This window comes from Dunckerocampus dactyliophorus, chromosome 18, assembly GCF_027744805.1.
Source record: "Dunckerocampus dactyliophorus isolate RoL2022-P2 chromosome 18, RoL_Ddac_1.1, whole genome shotgun sequence".
NCBI lineage: Eukaryota > Metazoa > Chordata > Actinopteri > Syngnathiformes > Syngnathidae > Dunckerocampus > Dunckerocampus dactyliophorus.
In genome coordinates this window covers 5,240,023-5,261,534 of record NC_072836.1, presented here as the reverse complement: position 1 = coordinate 5,261,534, position 21,512 = coordinate 5,240,023, and the positions used below count along the sequence as shown (strand labels likewise).

Sequence of the window (21,512 nt, the reverse complement as noted above, 5' to 3'; positions counted from 1 at the left end):
TTAGAAGCTACAGGCTGTCAGAGTGAAGTATGAGGAGCAGCCGACAGGCAAGCAGACGGGCAAACAAACCATGTATGAGCAGAGGATGGAGAAGAGTAAGGAGGAAAAGGTCAAAGAGGAGGAGATGGGGAGGAGGGATGCATACATACCCAGTACATCTGAATCAAGAGAGGGTGGAGGAAGAATATGAGCGGTGGGAGAGAGGAGGAAAAGGGAGGAGGAAACATGGGTGGAGGGCAGAGAGACAGGATGAAGAGAGATCAGACTTAAGAAGTTGGAAAATATAATAACACTTTTTTTTGTTTTTGCTTATGTTCCATTGATACTTTAAAGGTACAGTATGCACAAGTAACTTTTTAATGATGTTCTAACAGTAATATGTGTCCCTGGAGCCTGTTTGTGAGCACCACATGTGAGAAAAAACATAATCTCTCACTTGTTTGCTACACTTCTGAGAGAAGAGGTGCTCAAACGCTCTTTTTTGAGGTTGTCATGAAGGCACCCTCCTTCCTTATGGACAAGATACCGCCCCGTGTATACACCCACCACTTTGTAAAAAAAAAAAAAAAAAAAAAAAAGGCTTTGCCACACGTCTTAAAGTGCAGCGAAATTGTCAGTCAGTAAAGATGTGGAATCATTTTGTGTCCTTTGTGTCCTCCTGTCTTTGCACTCCTTAATGTTACGTTGTCGTATGTGATATTTGGCATCTGTTACATTGAACAAGTGCAGAGTTACAGTGTATATGTAACAAATGGTACAGGAGAGCGGTTCTTAGAGACAAACAGCTCATTAGCATTAAAGCTACAGACACACAAAACGCGTGTTCCCAGTAGGGCTTACTCAAAGCACTTTTAAACGGTCTGACACTTCCAGTACACTATTGTGGGACCTCGGAGACACAGTTAAAATTGCTGAACAATATTACAATATTATGAATGTAACTAGTAAATTCCATTTGTATAGTGTTGTGTTATGTTATGAATGTTTTATATGACAATGCAAAACTACAAAAAAAATCCCTAGTATTTCTACCTGTATGTGCATATAAAGTACACAATATCATAGCGACCCTTGCATCCTTTCATTTTTCACTATGTGGCCCTCGCTGGAAAAGGTTTGGACACCCCTGACATACTGTAGATTATGACGATCTGATGAAAACAAATATTCTGTTTGTGTTTGCTTACCCAGGCTGGAGCGAGTGCTGGAGCGTTCGATGATAGTGTGCTTGCTGGGATTGTTGAGGACCGAGCGCTTGGCCAGCGAGATGTCCGCCGTCACCCGCGTGATGGATATCCTACCACAGGGAGGCAAGGCTCCGGTCGGTTGCCGGGATACCGAAATTGGGGGAAAAAAATGGCGTGCGACACCTACCTTCCCTCAAACTTGTGTTTCAGGAAGTCAAAGAGAGCCTTCTGCATCATGTCGGTCACCTGAAGGTAGCACCACAAGCGTTAGATAACCCACTTTATTAGGCATACCTGCTTTTATCAGCGAGCGTCCTCACCTCGTAGCCTTTCAGCGACGGCCCGACCAGGATGATGGGTCTCATGGAGGGGACCACGTCATAGGGGGGCACGTGCTCCATCTGTGGGAGCACACACACAACGCATACATGTTTAAATACACTTCCAAAAGGACTCTCTCCTTGGCTGAGAGCAGCCTCATCGATTCATGGTGGCTTTTATCATCTTTTGATTTAATGGCTGCTGTGAGGACACACAGCACTAAGTTCTAATTCTCTAAGGCTGCTGTCTCACTTAATTAAAGTCTGCATAATTTAAGCACCGAGTGTCGGGGAGAGCTGCCTTTAATCACGGCCCACATCATTAGGTACACCTGCCCACTATAATGAGAGCCAATACATCATTTAAGAGTGATTTTTATTGGCTGGTGGTTGGCGTTTGCAGTGATGCTGAACTGCAAGATATATAGAACGTGACCTTATTTAGCTACATGAAAGGGTCTGAATATTAGGAACAGCTCCTTACAGGATGGGTTGCACAGTACAACCACAAGAACGGGCTCTTCTTGGACCTCTTTTGATTGTGCAGGTGTAAACGGAGTTGCAAAATACCATACATCCAATAAAAGAATGTGCTGTATGGGAATTCACTGACAATGGTACATTAGTCTATAATGAACAACTTAAATGTTAAAATTAAAATTGTAGCATAATTAGGATGATAAAATAACAATATAAATAATAATCACAAAATAAAATGTAACGCTAATTTGATTAATTTTTGAAATAATGTAAAACAAAATTGTTTAAAAATATAATCCTGCAAGACTATCGAGGCCACACTACCGCGTGCGCAGTGTCGACTTTTTAAATATTAAATTTAATATATAATAAAAATGATACATTAATATTATAAAGCCACAATACTGCTTTTCGTCAACATGGGTGTTTTTCAAGGAAATAATTTGATTAAATAAAATAAATAAATGTTTCAAACCCAATTGCGAGCGCATAGTTCTTTAAAAATATTAATTTTTTTACCCCACATTACCAAGTATTTGCCATATATTTCAAATTTTGAGGAATTTCTGAAACTTTCTTTACACATTTTCTGCAGGTAGACTTAAACGTAATGTTTCAGCAGCCCGTATTCATTGCAGAAATAATGTTAAAGGAATGCATCCCATGTGGGAAATGCAAGAGACTTAAAGACACCTACATCGCCCACACACAGATGATCCATGCCGTAAAGCTGATTCTTATAGTGTGAGTCATGACCACAATGATTCATCCATATAAGCGCTTCTTCTTTTCAATACCCACAACGACTGGGGGTGAAAAGAATCGGTCGCGTACATACTGACAGCATGATGTACAGTATGTGGTGAGGCGGCAGGCCGCCACTACGTTATATGACGTGACGTTACATAAGGTTCATTTGGCCTCATTTGCATCCATGCGGGCTATAAATATCGGTACATATTCTAAAAGGCACCTAATGGCTCGGGTCTGTACGAGGCCAGTGCAGGAGTGGTGTGCATGACAGTGGTGTATTAATAGTGTTAGCACGGGGGAGTGCACCAGCAGCAGCAGGGTGTACAGCGGGTGTTCAACTGGTGGCCCGTGGGCCAGATGTGGCCCAGGAATGACATCAGAAGAGTCCTTGTGTTCAGTTGTGTTCAGAGTCTCTAAGAGAGTCCCAAAAAACACTAGAACACTGTCATATACAGGATCTTTGATTAGTGCTTTTTTGCTGTATACCCCTAAAAACAGCAAAGTGCTCCTGTCATATAGAGGATCTTTAACAAGAGTTCTTTGCAGCAGATCCTTTATACCAGGATCTTTGACTAACGTTTTAGCAGTAGGTCCTTAAAAACAGCACAGCACTTCTGTCCTATCGAGTATCTTTGACTAATGTTTTTGTAGTAAATCCTTAAAAACAGCCAAGCACTCCTGTCGTATAGAGGATCTTTGACTTGCGTTTTGTCAGTAGGTCCTTAAAAACACCTGAATGCTCCTGTCATATTGAGGATCTTTGACTAGGGTTACTAGGGTTAGGTCCTTTTTTGCAGTAGGGCCTTACAAACAGGGCAGAGCACTCCTGTCATATAGAGGATCTTCGACTAGCGCTTTTGCAGTAGTTCCTTACATACAGCTGGCCATTGTGATCATATAGAGGATCTTTGACTAACGTTTTTGCAGTTGTCCCTAAAAAAAAACAAAAAAAAAACAGCGCGCTCCTGTCATAGAGAGGATCTTTGAGTCGCATTTTTGCAGTCGTCCTTAAAAGGAGCAGAGCACACCTGTCATAGAGAGGATCTTTGACGAGAGTTCTCCTTAAAAGGAGCAGAGCACACCTGTCATAGAGAGGATCTTTGACAAGAGTTCTCCTTAAAAGGAGCAGAGCACACCTGTCATAGAGAGGATCTTTGACAAGAGTTCTTTGCCGTGGATCCTTAAAACAGGATCTTTGACTTGCATTTTTACAGCAGGGCCTTAAAACAGCAGAGTACTCCTGTCATATAGAGGATCTTTAACGAGAGTTCTTTGCAGCAGATCCTTAAAAACAGCTGAGCACCTCTGTTGTATAGAGCAGCGGGTCCCAAACTTTTTATAGTCGCTTCAGACATTTGACCTGAAGCCATGTACCCTCAACTCCACACTTCAAAAACATAAACCTTTTTATCTTAATGAACTTGAAGTATTTAACATAATGAATTGGTTAATTAATTTCCAGGTCAAACGTGTATTTAGCATGGTCACATTTTGATAAAGTTTCACAAGAGCACTGACAAATAGAGAAGTAATCATCCTACATGTCTTTTAGTCCAGCCTGATGTCGGCATCCTTCCGTTTGAACGGCTTGAATTTGAGTTCCACTTTTTTTGCCCACTCACGAAGGCTATGGTTTAAGTCTGCATATTCATTTAATGGCAAACTGAAGGGGAAAGTTTAACAATCATGATAGAGCAGTATCCAAAGTAGAAAAATACATACAACCAACGATAAAGCCTCATTTTCGGGGGGATCCCCACTCACAGTGACAGGTTGTCACCGCTGTTACTTATTAGTTCAGATAATGCACACAGAGCGATGAACAACTTCATGCTCTGTCTCCTTTCTGCTCCGTTCTGCTTGCGCCATGAGGCGTTCAGGCACTCGTAATTGTTTTTCATTTTTATTCACGTACCCCCTATTACAATTGGTGTCCCCCTGGGGGTACGCGCACCCAACGTTGGGAACCTAGGGTATAGAAGGTCTTTGACTAGCCTTTTCCTGCAGTAGGTGTTAAAAACAGCTGCTCTGCATCCTGTCCCGTTTCGCAAGGTACATCTACTGTATATGGATTCTAGATTCTAGATTTTAGATCATGTAATGAAGGTTGTAGTGATATTTTCCCGAATGCCGTGCCCACATTAAATTCACCGTGCTACTCGTCTTGGCGCGTCTGTTTAGCTGTGCAGCCGACCGTGTGTTGCCGACTCCCGCTGCAGTCGTCACAAATGGAGATGAAGCCGTGTCGTGGCCGCATCAACGCTAACGAGATGTGCGCTTCGGACGCGCACCTGCAGTGTCGCCATGGCAGCCGGCGAGGAAGCGACACCAGGCTTGGCAGGTGATGAATTTCAATGCATGCTTTTACTTTGAACTGGCGGCAAAGTACTACAAAATAAGAGGAGGGGATGTGAGATGAGGATGAGGAGGAAGTGAGTGTGGTTAGCAAAGAGAAGCGCACTCACCGACTTCTGTTTCTGTTTAGCCGGGCCGCCTATGAAGCGTTCCACAAAACAGACACAAAAACACACAGGAGCATAGTTAGTTCTTGGTAGGTTAGCACTGGGAGGGGGCGGGGGTACACCAGGGTACTGTTTATAGCTCCTCCTTCATCAGGCATGTTGTTAGTTTAACTCCTCCCTCAGGCCTGTGGAAGGGTGGGACGGGCCAAACAGTGTTAAAGGTCAGGGCAGCAGGGTTAGTGAGAGGCATCCCGGAAGGAGGAGGGGGGCAAATGCAGGCAGGTGGGAGGAGGAGGTTGGCGAAGGTGAGCAGCATCCAGGACCCCCCCGTTAAATGTTACCTTCTTAAAGAAGGGCAGCCGGTGCGTGTTGGCCTGAGGTGACGTCACGCTGCCGGACATGCCCTTGGGGGAGCGAGGGTCACCCTGCGACTCAGGGAGCTCCTCGGCATCCAGGTCGAGGGGGTCTACGTCAAAGGCCACCGTGGACGTGTCCACGTGTGCTGGTGATGATGGTGATGGTGGTGGTGATTGTAGCGGGGCGAGGGGACGTAATAGTGACAGAAATAAGGAAAAAAGGGAGGAAGATAGAAGACAGAAGACATGTGAGATGCATCTCAACAAAAGCATGGACGAATCGCACTGAAGAAAAGACAGGAAATGACATTGACCAGAGTGGCAAGGAAAAAAAATGTCAGCGCGTCTCTGGAAATTGCAATCCTCTGTGAATGCTGAGAGACGCTGTACACAAACCCAAATGTCAAAGGAAGAAATGAACCGAGGACGCTGGTTAATATACCACATCTTATTGTAGGGGCTGGCGTTAACGTGCCCCTCATGACACCTCCTCAATCGTTACGATGGGCTTGAATTCATGGATTATTAATTACAATCAAGTCTCATTTTTCCTGGCCGCCTTCGCTTACACACATTTCATGGGCATTTCGCACACATTTTCTATTTCATAAGCAGTTTAGACACTTCCCTACACGCTTCATAGGCTTTTTGTACATACTTTATCGCTATTTCAACACTTTTCTTAGGCATTTTATACACATTTCATAGGCATATTTTATGGGTATTTCTAACACTTTTCATATCCATTTTATACACATGTCCTAGTGGATATTTCAGACATTTTTTGTAAGCATTTTGTACATGTTGTATCGGCCTTTCTGGCACTTTTTGGAGATATTTCGTACACATCTCATAGGTAATTTTAATTTGTAATTTGAACACATTTTGTATGCATTTCATGGGTATTTCCTACACATTTCATTGGCATTTTTTGCAAATTTGCAGACCTCACAAGCTTTGTTCATGAGCATGGGCACACATTTTATGGGCCTTTTCCTATGCATTTTATGGGTACTTCGCAGGCATTTCATCAGTGTTTTATCAGTATCAGTGTTTTATCAGTATTTCAAATACTTTTGTTAGGAATTTAGTACAAATTTTAAAGGCGTTTTCAACACATTTCGTAGACTGTATATTTCAGTGGCATTTTGTGTGTATTTCATAGGCCCTGTGTACCAATTTCAAAGGGATTTTATGCACATTTTGCATGTATTTCCTACAGATTTAGTATGCATTTTAGAAACTTTCCATGGGCATTTAATAAGCTAAAAATGTTTGCGACGTGTACAAAATGCCTTATAAAATGCCTTTCAGCGCATTTCAGAGACTTGTCATAGGAATTTTACATACATTTCAGTGGCATTTTGTGCACATTTCATGGCCATTAAGCATTTTCGAATGCATCTTGTTCACATTTCATTAGCATTTTTGCATATTTCGTATATTTCACATGCATGAGCATTCCACGTTCATTTCATAGGACTTTTCTATGCATTTTGCAACTGTTTTATACGCATTTCCTGGCTGTTTTTCCATATACTTTATTGGCATTTTGTTCATATTTAATAGACATTTTGCATGGAGTTTTAAGGACAGTATTTCATAAGTATTTCAAATACTTTTCAAAGGCATTTTCAACATAACCATTTCGATTATATTTCATTGGCATTTTGAGCGTATTTCATAGGCAACATGTGCAACATACAGTGCAACATACAGTATGTACGGCCCTGTGGGCTGTTATTGGACACACTGTAGGAATGTTGCCCCGTCTCCTTACAAGCTATGTTTTTTCTTTGCTGATTGATTTCGCATGACAGCGTGAGCGTGTAGGCTTTTCTCTCAGCACTCACACAATTAAAGGAGAGGCATTGATGTAACAAGAAAGCAGCACAGGAGAAGAGAGCCTTAATTAAAGCAACAAAAGCTGAGTGAATACGAACGAGCTGAGCAGAAAAGGGACATAGAAGAAAGAAGAGGTGTTTGTGCAGGTGTGGACCGGGTGGGAGGTGTGTGTGTGTGTGGGGGTGGAGGTGGGGGGGAGTGTCTGAATCACATGTGGGATGTTCGGGTGTGAAGCTCTTAGCTCTGTTTTCGTCCTATCTGCTACTTGACCCAGCCGCCTGCTGGTTCACGCTCTGATTGGCCTATTAAGCTCTTCATCAAAGCAAATGCGAATGCACAAACGGGACCTCACCTGTGCCGGGCGGGGTGGGCCTCCGGGTTCCCGTGGCAACATCCAGACTGGAGCTTCCTCCGGATTTACTGTGTCAGGAAACAAGGACACAGGTTAGCATCCTCAGACTGTCTTGATGAGGTCTTAACTGTCATTTGCTCACACTAACCTGGAGCTGAGTCGGTTCTGCCTCATCCGCTGCTCCTGCAGCAGGCGGGTGTTCTCCAGTTTGACCGGGCTGGGGATGAAGCCCACCTCGCAGCCCTCCTTCACCAGGCGCCCGATCCACCAGTCGTTATTGTACTTCTGCACGTGTCAACAGACGGCCAGACATTACTAGCCGATCGAGGGCCGCAGACAGACAAATTGAAGAATGTGGTGTGATACATTTTGATACATGACAAAGTAAATGAGTGTAATATCTATTAATATGTCTCATTAATAATGCATGAAACAAGCATCCGACCTCTTTAATATGCAAGAAGTCTTTGGCTTCGAAGGATATGGCCATGCCCTGCACGGGAACGTCATCACTAGGGCCCGGGTTGTAGCCCACGTTAGTCCGCACCGCAAACGCCACAGGTTTGGTCTAGATGGAAGAGACAAAGAAAAAACGGTTAGTGGCGCGGTGGCGGTTAGCATTAAAGTGAAAGTGTAAAACCTCTGACCTTTGCTTTTTCGAGTGTGGCGAGAGCCTGCCGGTCCGCCTCCTTCCTCAGGGCCTCGGGGTCCTCCTCCAGGGACACGTCGGAGTCCGACGGCCGGCTCGTGTAGGAGTCGGCCGAGCCCTGGCGCACAAACGTGAGACGAGCATGAGGGACGTTCCGGCTTCCTAATTGCACGTCCATGTTAGGATGTGAAGACCTTCTGGAGGTCGGCGCGGCCTACGTGGCGCTCATATTGGCTGAAAGATGACTCGGTGTAATTTGAGGTGCTTTGGCCGCCACAACAAAAGGTTTCCAGTGCAGATTCAGCCATGCAGATAAACCATCTCGCACTCGTACACATAATAGAGGGAGTGGGCGTGGCCAATATGCACACAATAGGTTGCTTATGATACACATGGATGGACACTTCATTAGGTACACCCGCACCATCTATTCCAATACTCCTGTTCCAATACTTTACACAACATAATAATCAGTTTTGACTACGTTGCTCTCGTATACGTAATTATATTGCTAGTACAGTAATGGCTTGGCACTAGCAATGCCCCGATCGATCGGCCTTAAGTGGATATCATATTTATGGGGTACATACTAACTTTTTCAAGTGCCACTGAACAACTTTACTAAGTTGCTGTCATTGCACCAATTATGTCTTGTCCTCAAAACCTTTTTGAGTGTGGTTGTTTAACGGACCAGCCTTGTGTCCAGCCTTACGATGGCGATGCTATCACAAGGGTCTCCTCGCTTGCCAGCTGATTTTGAGGCTGAAGTCCATGAATGGTCGAAAAATATTTGCTTCAACTCTTGGTAGTTTTTTATTATAACTGTTCAGTTCAGAATGTATGCCTTTATATACTGACAAATGAGCACAAAATAGCTTAAAGATGATGGCCACACTGTGTGAGTGGAGATGTGCTTGGTAAATAAAGTAGTGTTCAATTTAAATGTTGCCAGTCATAATAATAAAACGCAAACAGTTGACATCTCTAATAGTGATGAAAGTTGGACACCCGTGCAAACTGGATACTGAATTTAATTTTAAGTTAAGCAGTACAGATTTCTATTAAATAAAGGTATTTGTTTGCATTATTTTATTTGGTTAATTCCATCATCTTGAACAATATATTTCCCGTGTATTTGTGTTACTCCAAAAGAAATTACATTCAGGTTTGTGTCAAATAGAACAAAAATAATTTCAAACTAATAAAGGCAAAAAAAAAGGCAATCCACCCAAATTTGATCTTTTAATAATTACCTATTTGCCAGGGGCCCTTGGAGGGGCCAATAGCACTCATAAATAAATTAAAAAATGTACAGTTAATCCATGTGATCGGTATCGGACGATCTCACTCATGGATGGTTGGTATCGGAATCGGCAGCATGAAACCCTGATCGGAGCATCCCTACTTGGCACACACCTGAGTAGTCCAACCTTCCTTTTTTTATGTTAGCTTTGACTATGAAGTATCAAACTACAACCACAATAACAAAACATGTTATTGATTTAACACCGCGGTGTCCAAACCAAAGATGTGGGTGTCACTTGATATGATAGTCCTCACCTTTTGTTCACTTAAGTACATGCTAAAAAAAAAACCATTCCATATTTGATACTAAAAGTGCTGATAAAAAGCGACTCGCGGGCCACAAATGGCCGCCTCAAAGGTTACGTGTTTGAATAGTGCAGGTGTACCTAACGAAGGCTTCATTTTTCATGACAACACATTTGGCGCTTATGCTGCTGTAACGTGACCACTGCCGACTGACCCTAAACGCAGACACCCGGCCCACCGTCAGTGTGTCATGAACTGTGAAGCACAAGAACCTCGATGGCGTGTTTAAGCATCCACCGATTTTATTAACTCCTGCTTCTATTTATTTTTAATTTTAACCGCCTGGTGCTTCGTAGGAGGTGCTGACAAGAGCGCCGGCAGCCCAACGTGCCAAGCAGAACAAATGAGTCATGAGGTGTGGGCTTCCAAAATAGAGGTGAGAGCGCTCGAAAGATGACATAAGCCATACGGACGCAAAACGATGACGAACAATTCCACCCCTGCGAGGAAGAAAGTCGGCGCACGTGTCAGACAAGAGCGGCCATTATCTCCCTGCCTTTTGTTGATAGCTTTAGTCGTTACTTGGACGAGCTGCTGCAGGCTACGCTACACCAGCTAGTAGCCAAGTGACCCAGTTTAAGGGGACATCTTGAGTAGGTTAAGTGGTGCATACGTGCTAAACCAAAGGCTTGTTCGGTATTTACGTCACCGTGACGCCATTTAAGGTCACACCCAATCATTTTACAATCAGATGGGATTGAAGTCCAAAAGTGAGGCGCTGCAGCGAGGTATGATCCAAAACTTGGTATTAGGGGTGCAATGGTACATGTATTCGTATTCAGAGATTTCCTGTACCGACAGGAAGTGTAAATATAAAATAGAGTGCAGCCCATCCTTTGGCTGGCAGGAGTCATGGCTACAGCTTGCAAACCAGAGTTTGAAAACCCCCTTCTGTCAATCAAGTCTCCTATTTGGGAGCACTTGGCCTTCCCAGTTAAGTACGTAATACGTATTTTAACCAACGTAACTTGTTGATGAGTGTGCTATCGTGTCATCTGCGCGGGGACTTGAAAACCCACTCCAGACAAAGTACAGTGGCACCTCGGTTTTCATCATGAATTCTTTCCAAAAGGTTCGATGACAACCGAGGCAATTTTTCCCATAGGATATAACTCGTTTTTCCAATTAATTCCTTCCAGACACGCAAGAAATTAACAAAAAATACATTCCATGGGGAGTAATTATAGATTTGCATGCGGAAAACAATGTGAAATGATTATAAATGACAAATGGCAGGAGCTTATTGTTGATGCACACTTCCCACACATCCAATTTAATAGAGGTTTTTTTTTTTTTTTACCTTCTTCATCAATTTGCTGGCACGCACAGCTTTCTTTGGCCCCATGGCGGGTTATTTAGCAGTCACACGCAATAAAAATGCACGGACAGTGTATAAGCAACGCATATGATGCTTTGTTTGGACACTAGATTCCGCTGAATGATACTATACAGGACAAACGGGCTGGTTTGTTATGTGCAATATTGTACAAAAAGCGAATCATACGAAAACCGAGGTTCGACTGTATGTCAATTTGGGATTTTCTGGGGTGTTTTTACAGTGGGACTTGGGTGGGTGGGGTTTTTTAATGCAAGTATAAAAGTGAATTTACCTCACTTTGTAAGCATTATTATGAATATTATTCTAATTATTATTATTAACTAGACATGGAATCATGTTGCAAACGTCTCATGCTATTGAGCGCTTTGAGGATTTGGTTACTGGATGCCTCGGGGATGCAGTACAAAGTGTGTGCGTCCATGTGTTTAATGTCCCACGCTGCCTTTCATTAGCGTCCTCGTCTCTTTGTGTGCTTCCAAACCAAACGGCAAACACCAACATGTTGATTCTAGCTCAGCCACCTGTCGCATTGTGGCGCTCCACAGACTCAATGTGTAGACACTCCCCGTTACCGGGGCAACAGCCCACCCTCCTCCCCTCCTCGCTGACTCCTGGTGTTCCTCCGCTCACAGACACACACACCATCCATCCCCACTTCCTGTTTGATCTCCTCTCTGGCGGCGGCTCTCCCGCGTGTAATGAGGACGCCACCATCCGCCCCCACTGGCCAGCTCTGAGTCATCTTCTCGGAGCATCCCGACACGGGGAAGTTCAACAAAAGTCTTTTAATGGCCGACTCGTGGGGGGGGGAATGTACCAAAATAAAAGGCGTGAATGACGTCTGAGATAACTGACAAAAGTTTGAGTCACGCAGCCTCGTTGAGTGGAGTCGCTCATAGAAGAAAGAGGCGGATGTGCTGCCTTCAACGTAACCAATCACGCATGGAAGCCGTTTCCCAGTCTTCTGCCTCTCGTCTTCCGCTCTCATGTCACCGAGCAGTGTCTCTAATTTTAAGCCGCTTGCTTCACTTCGCACACAGCTCCCTGGTTCAAAATAGCTGCAGGTCACATGATGGCCCCGCCGCATCCCCATTGGCCCTTGGCACCTGCTGGAGACCCCCACGGTGCCATAGTAACCACCTCAGGTGCTGAGAGCTGCATCCGTGTGTCGGTGGAGGAGCAGAGAGGAAACTTGGGGATCGATAAATGCAATATTTTTTTAAAACGTCCATATTTAGACCAGAGTATTGTATCAGTATCAGTATTTTTTTTTAGAAGAGTTGCAGGCATTGTGATGCATTAGCCCCTCCCTAAGCCTGGCTTATGCTCTAGCGTACGCTACGCCGGCTCGTAGCTAGACATGCACCCCCCAAAAAATCGAACCACGGACGTTAAGCACATTATTTCCTGTGCGTAGACAACTCGTTCAGAGGGCATACAACCCACCTTCGCAAGCACTTTATTTGTTTTCAGATCAACATTTGCAATATAAATGACTGTTGTAACACATCAATTAGTTCCAATCCCAACAACACTCGCCGACTCTCTTTAATTACCATTGTTCACTAGCTGTGGACGAAGCTAACAAGCAGGTTGACGAGTGTCATGGTTGTGTTGACTCTCTGGAAATCAGTGTTTTGGCAGAACATTGCACGTCATATGCAGACAGACAAGTGCTTTGACTCATGAGGGTTGAAAAACGCCACCGCACAATCAGAAAATAAGCCCACGCTTCCTTCGGTGCTCTTGAACGTCTGGCAGGTTGAACCCTGAAGGTACCTTCGGAGGTTGGCAGACAAGACTGTGAAAGTATGAACCGTTTTCTTGCAAGGTCATCCTTTTATCGACTTCATTAAAGCATCCAAGTTGGTCTTCAGAGCCACAAGTACTCCAATTTGTGGGATGCAATCACAAGATACTTAACTTCAGTCCAAGTACTGAGCTACCTTATCATCTAAGTCCGACCATTGCTGACAATGCATTAGACCTCTTGGATCATTTGTTTTTTCTCGCCAAGAAATACACCCAGTCTCGCCTGTTCCCGTTTTTCCCATCTAACGAGGGACAAGCCAAGGTGTTCAAGAACTAAGCGGTCCACTGACTGAGGACACAAAGCCTGGCAATAGGACCACTGTGAAGCAACTGGTTCCGCACCAACTCAACCGATATCAAACTCGTTCCAGATTTAAAGGCGTTTGGTTCAAGTCGAATGTAATTCAGTCCATGTGTCAGGGTTTTTGGTATTATAGTCTTACCGTCACTTATTCAGGCCTCAAGGCTTACGGTCCAAGTCTAAAGTTGTTCAGTCTAAGTTTCAAGGTTTTTGATCCTATAGTTTCGCAGTAAGTCATTTGATCCTAGTTTACAAGTCAAGCAAACATTTGGTCCAAGTCTTAAGTATTCAGTCCAAGTCTCAAGTCATTCAGTCAAAGTCTCAAGGTTTTTTTAGGCTAAGTAATTTGGTCGACTTTAAAGCAAGTCAAAAACACATTTAGTCCAGGTCTAAGTACATTTGGTCCAAGCGTAATATCTTTCAATCCAAATCTTGCAGTTTTTGGTCTTACAGTCTTACAGTAAGCAATTTGGTCCATTTTTTTTTTTAAACATAAAAAAACCAAACTTGGGGAAGACCTAGCATCATTTAATCCATGCCTCAAGCTGAGTTTAAACCAGATCCTAAATCAGTAAGTCCAAGGTACAGACACTCGGTTCCACCCTAAAGCCGTTTAGTCCAAGTTTAAGGCCTCTTGGCCAAGTCAAGGTGATTTAGTCAAAATCCAAAACCAAATGGAGGGAATTGTCCAACACACGTGGACATTTGCGTGGAGTCGAGTGTCAACACAGACTTCCTGTCCACATGTCAGCTGATGTTAGGACCTAAATGCTAACATTTAAGGTACGCTGCTGCCAGACAAAGAGCAAAACCTTGAGAAAAATGACGCTAAATGTCCTGTTTGTCAGGTCTCTACCATTTCATATCCACAATTCTAGCAGAGACTGATAAGGACAGAAAAGCATTTGACGTATGAAAAATTCACGTCTGAAGTTCATGGCTGGCGGCTGCATCTGGCCATATTTTTCTTTTTGTTCTGTCACAGCCATGGCGCCATGGCAACAACGTCTGAGGGGGTGGAGTTCACTTGACATGTAAGTCAGTCACGGATTCCCATTTGATCCTCTTTTTACAAACACTTGCAGAATATGCATACAGTTTGTGTTAACCCAAGCTAAAAAAACCCACTATAAATGCAGATTTAAAAAAATAATATATTATTTGTAAGTAAACGACAAGAATTGTAATATTTTTGTACGGGTCTTGCCTCACATTGTTAAGAAAAACAAAAATAAACTAAAGCTCCGTCTTATATTGAAAAATAACATGAATAATGCAAATAGTTACTTAATAGTGAAATCAGCCTGAAGTTGCAACCTTTCCATAGAATTGTTGACTGGTTTCTGCTACTCATATCACTCTGTATGTCAGGTCCTGGATATTCCCTCAAAAAAAGAACCCCGAATGAAGATCCAGGTCCAGATTGCCCTTCAGTGTAAAGTATCCCCATGAAATGGGCTGCTCGGCCAGTGCACATAGCAGCAGGGGCAACCGGTGGGACTGGAGGTCTAAATTAAAAACACAGCGCCTTCCCAGCAGCTGCGACCGACCCAAAATGGAATCACAAAGCAAGCCCGGCGACCCAGAGATACGGCACTATCATGACACGGGCGGCAAATTCATACTTTTCCGGTTACGTCTCGTGCTCGCCGGCCTGGACTGAGTCTTTGCAGCTCTGAAACACGCCGTTCGTCCAACACACGGCAACTACCCGTCTACAAGAGTGTTAGGAATCTTCTTACCACGGCAGGCCGCTGAATCCGCTCAGTCCTCTCCATGCGTCCTTTGCCACACTCGCCTCACCACGGCGAACCCAGGGTGTGGGTGGGTGGGGGTCACAGACAATGCTGTGTGTGTGTGAAGTGACAACTAGTGTGTGTGTGTGTTAGCCTGACAAGTGCATACGTGAGCATAGAGATCCAGAAAAGAGTGCGATGTGTGTGTGTGAGAAAAACAGGAGACGCTCTTAACCTCCAACCCCTTCACTGACCACCCCCCACCCTACTTCCACCTCCACAACCCAAAGGAACGTGAACCTTGTGTAAAGGAAGGGAACTGGAGCCGGTGGGAGGGGGGTCGGGTTGCAGGACTTGTGCTACATTCGCAAACTGGGGAAATATATTTAGCCCAAGCCCGGCAGGAAAGGGGACGTGAGCGCGCTGAGGCTAAGGAGGAGGCTTGGTATGCGGCTGTCAGCCACCCAATGCCTCAACTGACGTGGGACGGGGCAGTGCCCAGGGAAACCCCCCTCCCTTCTCCAGCCCGCTCTCTTTGCCCCCTTCTCTTTCTCTGGTGGACGCACAGAGCTATGAGATACCAGATTGATGTGGATACACAGGAACATACAATCAGTAAACTGGGAGACATGAAGCCAGTGATTGGACCTCCTAAGATACACATGGGACTGAAGGCCATTGGTCCAAGTCTAAAAGGCATTAAGCCAACACCAAACAACACCAAAGTCCAAAGAATAACATCAAGTCCTGCCAAGTTTTGTCTAAAGTCAAGATCAAATCTTAAATCGTGTGTTCTAAAGCATGTCTAAACCCAACTCCAAGTATAAGTTATTTGATCCAAGTCTAAAGTAGGTCTTTTAGTCCAGATCTAAGCCAAGTTCAAGTTCAGTTTAAAGCTAGTCTCAAGTCAATTTCATTGGCCAGGTATTAGGCCCAGGCCGTCTAAAGCCATTTAGTCCCAGTCTCCAGCACATCTTAATCCCAGTTTAAACCCACCTTCAAGTAGGAGTTCCAAATTATTTGGTCAAATTTAACGTAAGTGTAAAGTCATTTGATCCATATCTTATTCAAGTCTGACGGCTAAAGATCTGAACCTAGCTCAAGTTCGAGTCCAAATTAAAGCGAGTCTTAAGTACTTTTTGTCTACAAGGTAATAGGGCCAAGACTAAAGCCATCTGGTCTAAAGTCTAAAGAACATCTAAAAACATATTGAAATATAAATCGACAACTCAAGTTCCAAGTCATTTAAAGTCTTAAGTCATTCAGTCCACGTCTAACTCAAGTCTTGTCGTCTGTTACAAGTCTTGCGTCTTTTGGTTAAACTGCTGACTTGTCCTTTGACTGAAAAAGTAGTTAAAGGAGGCTCGGAATAGTTAAAGGATGTTAGTGTTAAGAGTAATCAGGGTCCTGTGTGACCACCAGAGGGCAACCCTCAGCCTACAGCCCTGGAGCTGATGACAAGACCGTCAGCAGGCAAGGGTGAAGGAATGGAGATCCACCAGTTGGCCAGAGTCAGCAGTAAGCAGGGCTCCGCTGGGATTCATATGTCACCACAGACAGGAGCTCTGGACACAGCACCCAAGACCATCAAAATGTCCTTGACCAAGAGGCTGAAGTGCTCCTAATTATCTAGTGATAATTTTGTCTTTGATAAAAAATGAATGGCAGCGTTTGTAGAACAAAATAGAGCCTCTTCCATCACTGCCCAAGAAAGAGCAACACACATCACCTCGTTCAACCAGTCAGCAGTACCTGCCGTGCAAGACAGTCTTCTTATGCTGCACGGGTGTGTTTTTGTTGAACTTGACGCGCGGAACGCAAGCACATACAGTAGGCCGCGTTGACGCCCACGCACACAAACAGAAATCCATCTAAGCGCCGTCTCCCCCCCTCGCATCTCCATCCCACTGTGGCTGCACACAGAGGGAGATTCAGTGGCCCGGTTGCCATGGAAACCAGGCCCAGTGTATCAGCCAGCTCCACCGACGGCTGATTGTGGAGCTTGTGTATCTATCTGTGTCTGTGTGTGCGTGTTGAATGTGAGTATGCTGGTGCGTAGGTGTGTGTGAGACTGTCAAGCCAATCTATACGAGGCCTCGCTTTGAGGCAAAAAGAACTAGGGCATATGTATAAAACCTATGAGGTGCCTGCCAGCACTTCTTTCAGCGTCTGGGAAAATACCCGTTTTATTATTGGCCTGATGTACACACACCAATAGGTCGAGTTAAACATGAACAGTATATTTTTTAAGAATCTCGGCTACAACTAAAAAAGAATGCGTTCAAGGGCTGTAAAGTGCATGCTGAAGCAACAGGTGGCGCTTTAACCTACAAGTCTAAGGACATCAGAAGCCTGCAAAAAATCATTTTTGGAAAAGGCATAAAGCAAGTTGTTTAATGTCATTTGGTCCAAGTCTTACGTCCTTACGTCCAAGTCTAAAGCTTGTATTGAGTCACTTGGCCCAAGCCCTAATCAGGATCTAAATAAATGAGTCCAAAGATTGTCTGATTAAAGTCTAAAAACCAACCCAAGTTCCAAGGCATTTGGTCCACGTCTAAAGGAAATGCAGACTATTTTACTCAGTAAGCACGTCTAAAGTCATCCAGACTGAGTCCAAAGTAAAGATTTGGTGTAGAGTCACTCTAAAGCCATTGCAAGTTGAAGGTCGTTCCTAGCAGTTGGAAAGTCACTCAGTCAAATCTATTAGGTCCAAATCTAGTCCAAGTCTCTTGAATCCTTTGGTCTAGGTCTTAAATAATGTTGGTCATTTGGTCCAAGCCTAAAGCAAGATTCTCCTATATTAGTCCAAGTTTTGATAAAAAGTCATCCACTGAAAGCCTTAAGACAACCCAAGTTCGGAGTCATTTAGTCCAAGTCAAAGGAAATGCCGACAAATTTACTTAAACAAGTCATTCGGACCTGCTCCAATGTAAAGATTCTGTGTAGAGTCATTCGGTCAATGTCTCAAGTACTTTCTATCTAAGGCAAATGCAAGTCTAAGATTGTATCCAGCAAGTCAAAAGTTACAGAGTCAACTCTGCGGCTAAAGCTAGTCCGAAGTGAATGCATGAATGAACTAGTCTAAAGTGATCTAGTCCAAGTCTCTTGAATCCTTTGATCTAGGGCTAATTCGGTTGTTTGGTCGAAGTCTAAGGCAAGGTTCTGGTAAATTAGTCTAAGTCTTGGAAAAACATCATTCGTTTAAAGCCTGAAGACAAGCCAAGTTCAAAGTAATTTAGTCCAAGTCTAAAACAAGGCAAAAAGACCCAGTCCAAAGTAATTTTGTTTATTGAATCAGGTCAAGAGTCATTCAATCAAGAGCTTAAGAAATTTGGTCCAGAAATAATTCCATGTCATTCAGTCCAAGGTAATTTGGTCCAGGTCTAACGCAAACTTTAAATCAATGGGTTCAGTTGATAAACCCAGTCTAAGGTGATTTGGTACAAGTCTAAAGCCAGTTTCAAATAATGCACAGCAAGTAAAGCTGCTCTAAAGTAAGTCTAAAGTCAATCCAAGTTACAAGTCAGTCCAAAGTGGTTTTGTCCTACCAAGTCTGAAGCAAGTATACAGTCATTTGGTTAAGGTCTTAAGTAATTCATTTGGTCTAAGGCTAAAGCCTGTCTTAAGTTAGTCAAGTCACCAGCAAGATTCAGGTAAATTAGTCCAGGTTTAAACACTTCCAGTCATTTAGTTTAAGTTTAAAACAAGTCTAGAGCCATTGGGTTAGGTCTGAGGTACTTTGGTCAAGGTCTAAAGCAAATTTAGTCTTGAGTTTATCTATAATAAGCTGCTGGTCCAAGTCTTAGGTAGTATTTGGTGCCATTCTAGGGAGGACATACAGTGTAAGATCCATGTGACACCATAAACAAACAACTGCATTCAAAAATGTGCTGTTGTGATCATAACATTAGAATGAGGGTCCTAGTGTCGACCCGACCCACGGACATTGAGGAGAAGCGACGGTGTTGTTACCTGGCGGACGAAACTGTTGGAGGTGGTGTCAGATGAAGTGCTTCCATCTGAGCGCTTAAAGCGGCTCTTCCTCTTGGCGTACTTGCCCTGATGGGGGAGAAGAGGAGCAGGGGGGACAGAGAAAGAAAAGTTATTTATCCCGACGGGTTGTTGTGCTGTGTGATGGAGTCAAAAGATAAAGCCACATATTAGTCTGAGCGGGGAACGGCGGCACCCACAACAATCTCATGAACAGCCAGTGTGTCTCCTCATTTCTCATGTTCTCCTGCACCCGCTAATCGCATTGGCGGACCCCTGCCAAATGCTTCTATCCGGGTTGGGCAGAGGCCGCTCATTACATTAGCAGCCCACCCTGCCCACATCGCCATGGTTACGCAATGCCGACTAATCACGTTTGTGGGGAGACGGCCTGTTCTGGTTGCTCTGTGTGGAGAGACGCCGCTGCATGAGAACAAAGCAGGCCGACGAACGCAATATGCATGTTTATACCCCAACACAATACACAGCTCCAGGTATGTACTATACGTACACTGTGTATTATACAGGCCTTATAGAGATAAGATTACTTCATGTGTTTATTGACACCAACATCACACTCTCAACAAAATGATCAAACGTAGCTGACTGATTCAAAGCTGGAAGAACTCCAGGCTGCATTTTAAGATGTGTAGTGAAGCCTGTCTTCTTGTTTTTTGTTGTTGTTTGTTTTTTGTTGTCCTCCGTGAAGTGGTGAGCATATACACGGGCCAGGTTCATCAGAGGCGGTATCACGTCCATCAGGAAGGAGGGTTTTCCTCCTGAAACTTCAAAAGCGCTTTTGGCACAGCTCATTAGCATTAAAGCCACAGACGCTGTCAGATAGGTCGTCCCCTACTATGCAAAAGTGACTTTGTAATGATGCTCTAACAGTAACATGTGTCCCTAGAGCATGTTTATGAACACCAAACCATCTCCCTCACTTGTATGCTCCACTTTGGAGAGAAGAAAAACCTCCTTCCTCGTAGACATGATACCGCCCCTAGCTAGATGACGAGCCCACCTCGTGTATACTTCCACCACTTGACTGAAGACAGCTTTGTAAAACAAAACAAACAGGTTTCGCTACACATCTAAAAGACCATGACCAGGGTGCCATTTTATAGTATTTTTCAGCCTTGATGCTCCGATCTCCGACAGAGCGCGTGACTCCTTGAAGCGCTTTTCATGGCGTCATGAAGGAAAAACCTCTTTCTCGTGGGCATGATACCTCCTCTGACCCGGCCGTAGCTAGATGAGCCTGCCTCGTGTACAAGTATACGCCCACCACTTTGTAAAAAAAGCAAGCTTCTCTACACGTCTTAAACTGCAGCCCGGAGCTCTGCCAACTATCCGTCAGTCAGCTGCACAAACGGGATATGTCTGTTTGATCATTTTGTTTTTCTTCAGCGAATAGGCTAACCCTAGCATGCTGTTGCTGCTAAAATGTGAGCTTAAAGATAGCACTACGCTAGTGTTGCTAACGTTTATGTGCACCTGTCCCACTCGTTAAAGTTACGTTGTTGTATGTGATATATGGAATGTATTACATTGGACAGAGTGTAAAAAGTGGTTAAAGTGCAATAGCGCTTCTTTGAGACACAGACTCCAAGCTCATTAGCATTAAAGCTACAGACACACAAAACGGCGTCTTCCCAGTCGGGCTTACTAAAAGCACCTTTAAACTGTCTTAAGCTCCAGCATCAATGCTAACACACTTCCAATACACTACTGTGGCACCTCTGAGACACATTTATGGACGAGTACATGCTGCTGGTAGTTAAATGGATAATTGAAGATGAGAAGCACACAGGGAGGGTGTGTCCAGAATGGAAGCGGCGATGTGGAGGCTTCCTGTCAGGAAAAGAAGGGCAGGGAAATGCCAGGGACAGGAAGGGTGGTAAACGATGTCCTGCCAGATTAAAATGTGTTGTATAATTCAAAGAGGAAGTGTTTGTTATAGCAGAAGCGTGGTGGGTGGCAGGGGACATGGGCCCCCAGGCAGCAGCTTCAAATGGGATGGGATCACGCTTTCACACTGCCCCCACCCTCGTTCCCCCCAGCGCCGCTAAACTCTCAGGTGTAAATCTTGTTGATTTTGGAACGATACCTGCTTCAAGATGGCCTCCATTTTCCTTGACTTCACACTTTTACAGATTGTTTCTCTCTGTGTCACACAACAAGAACACTACTTGTTTTGACTGCAAGAGAGGATGAAAGGAGGAGGATGGAGAACATGGAGAACTTTGAGGGGGCTGAGAGGATGAGGGGGCTGGCAAGTGGGAGTGAAGAGGAGAGAAAAAGCAGTATTTGGCATGCGAG

At 44.2% G+C, this 21,512-nt stretch overlaps 1 protein-coding gene across 2 annotated transcripts in view; it reads right to left on the bottom strand.

Moving 5' to 3' along the window:
• The window catches only part of cacnb1 (calcium channel, voltage-dependent, beta 1 subunit), a 30,498-nt gene that overhangs the window by 6,896 nt on the left and 2,090 nt on the right, over window positions 1–21,512 (bottom strand). The window contains exons 2-10 of one of the 2 annotated variants that reach the window (XM_054758869.1): window positions 19,176–19,262; window positions 8,403–8,522; window positions 8,201–8,323; window positions 7,904–8,040; window positions 7,756–7,823; window positions 5,544–5,704; window positions 1,508–1,588; window positions 1,375–1,433; window positions 1,188–1,297 (exon numbers count right to left, since the gene is read on the bottom strand). In XM_054758869.1, coding sequence (XP_054614844.1) covers window positions 1,188–1,297; window positions 1,375–1,433; window positions 1,508–1,588; window positions 5,544–5,704; window positions 7,756–7,823; window positions 7,904–8,040; window positions 8,201–8,323; window positions 8,403–8,522; window positions 19,176–19,262 — 946 coding nt within the window. Of the gene's footprint in view, window positions 1–1,187; window positions 1,298–1,374; window positions 1,434–1,507; window positions 1,589–5,205; window positions 5,235–5,543; window positions 5,705–7,755; window positions 7,824–7,903; window positions 8,041–8,200; window positions 8,324–8,402; window positions 8,523–19,175; window positions 19,263–21,512 lie in introns of both variants that reach the window. The other variant, XM_054758868.1, reaches the window with a different exon arrangement.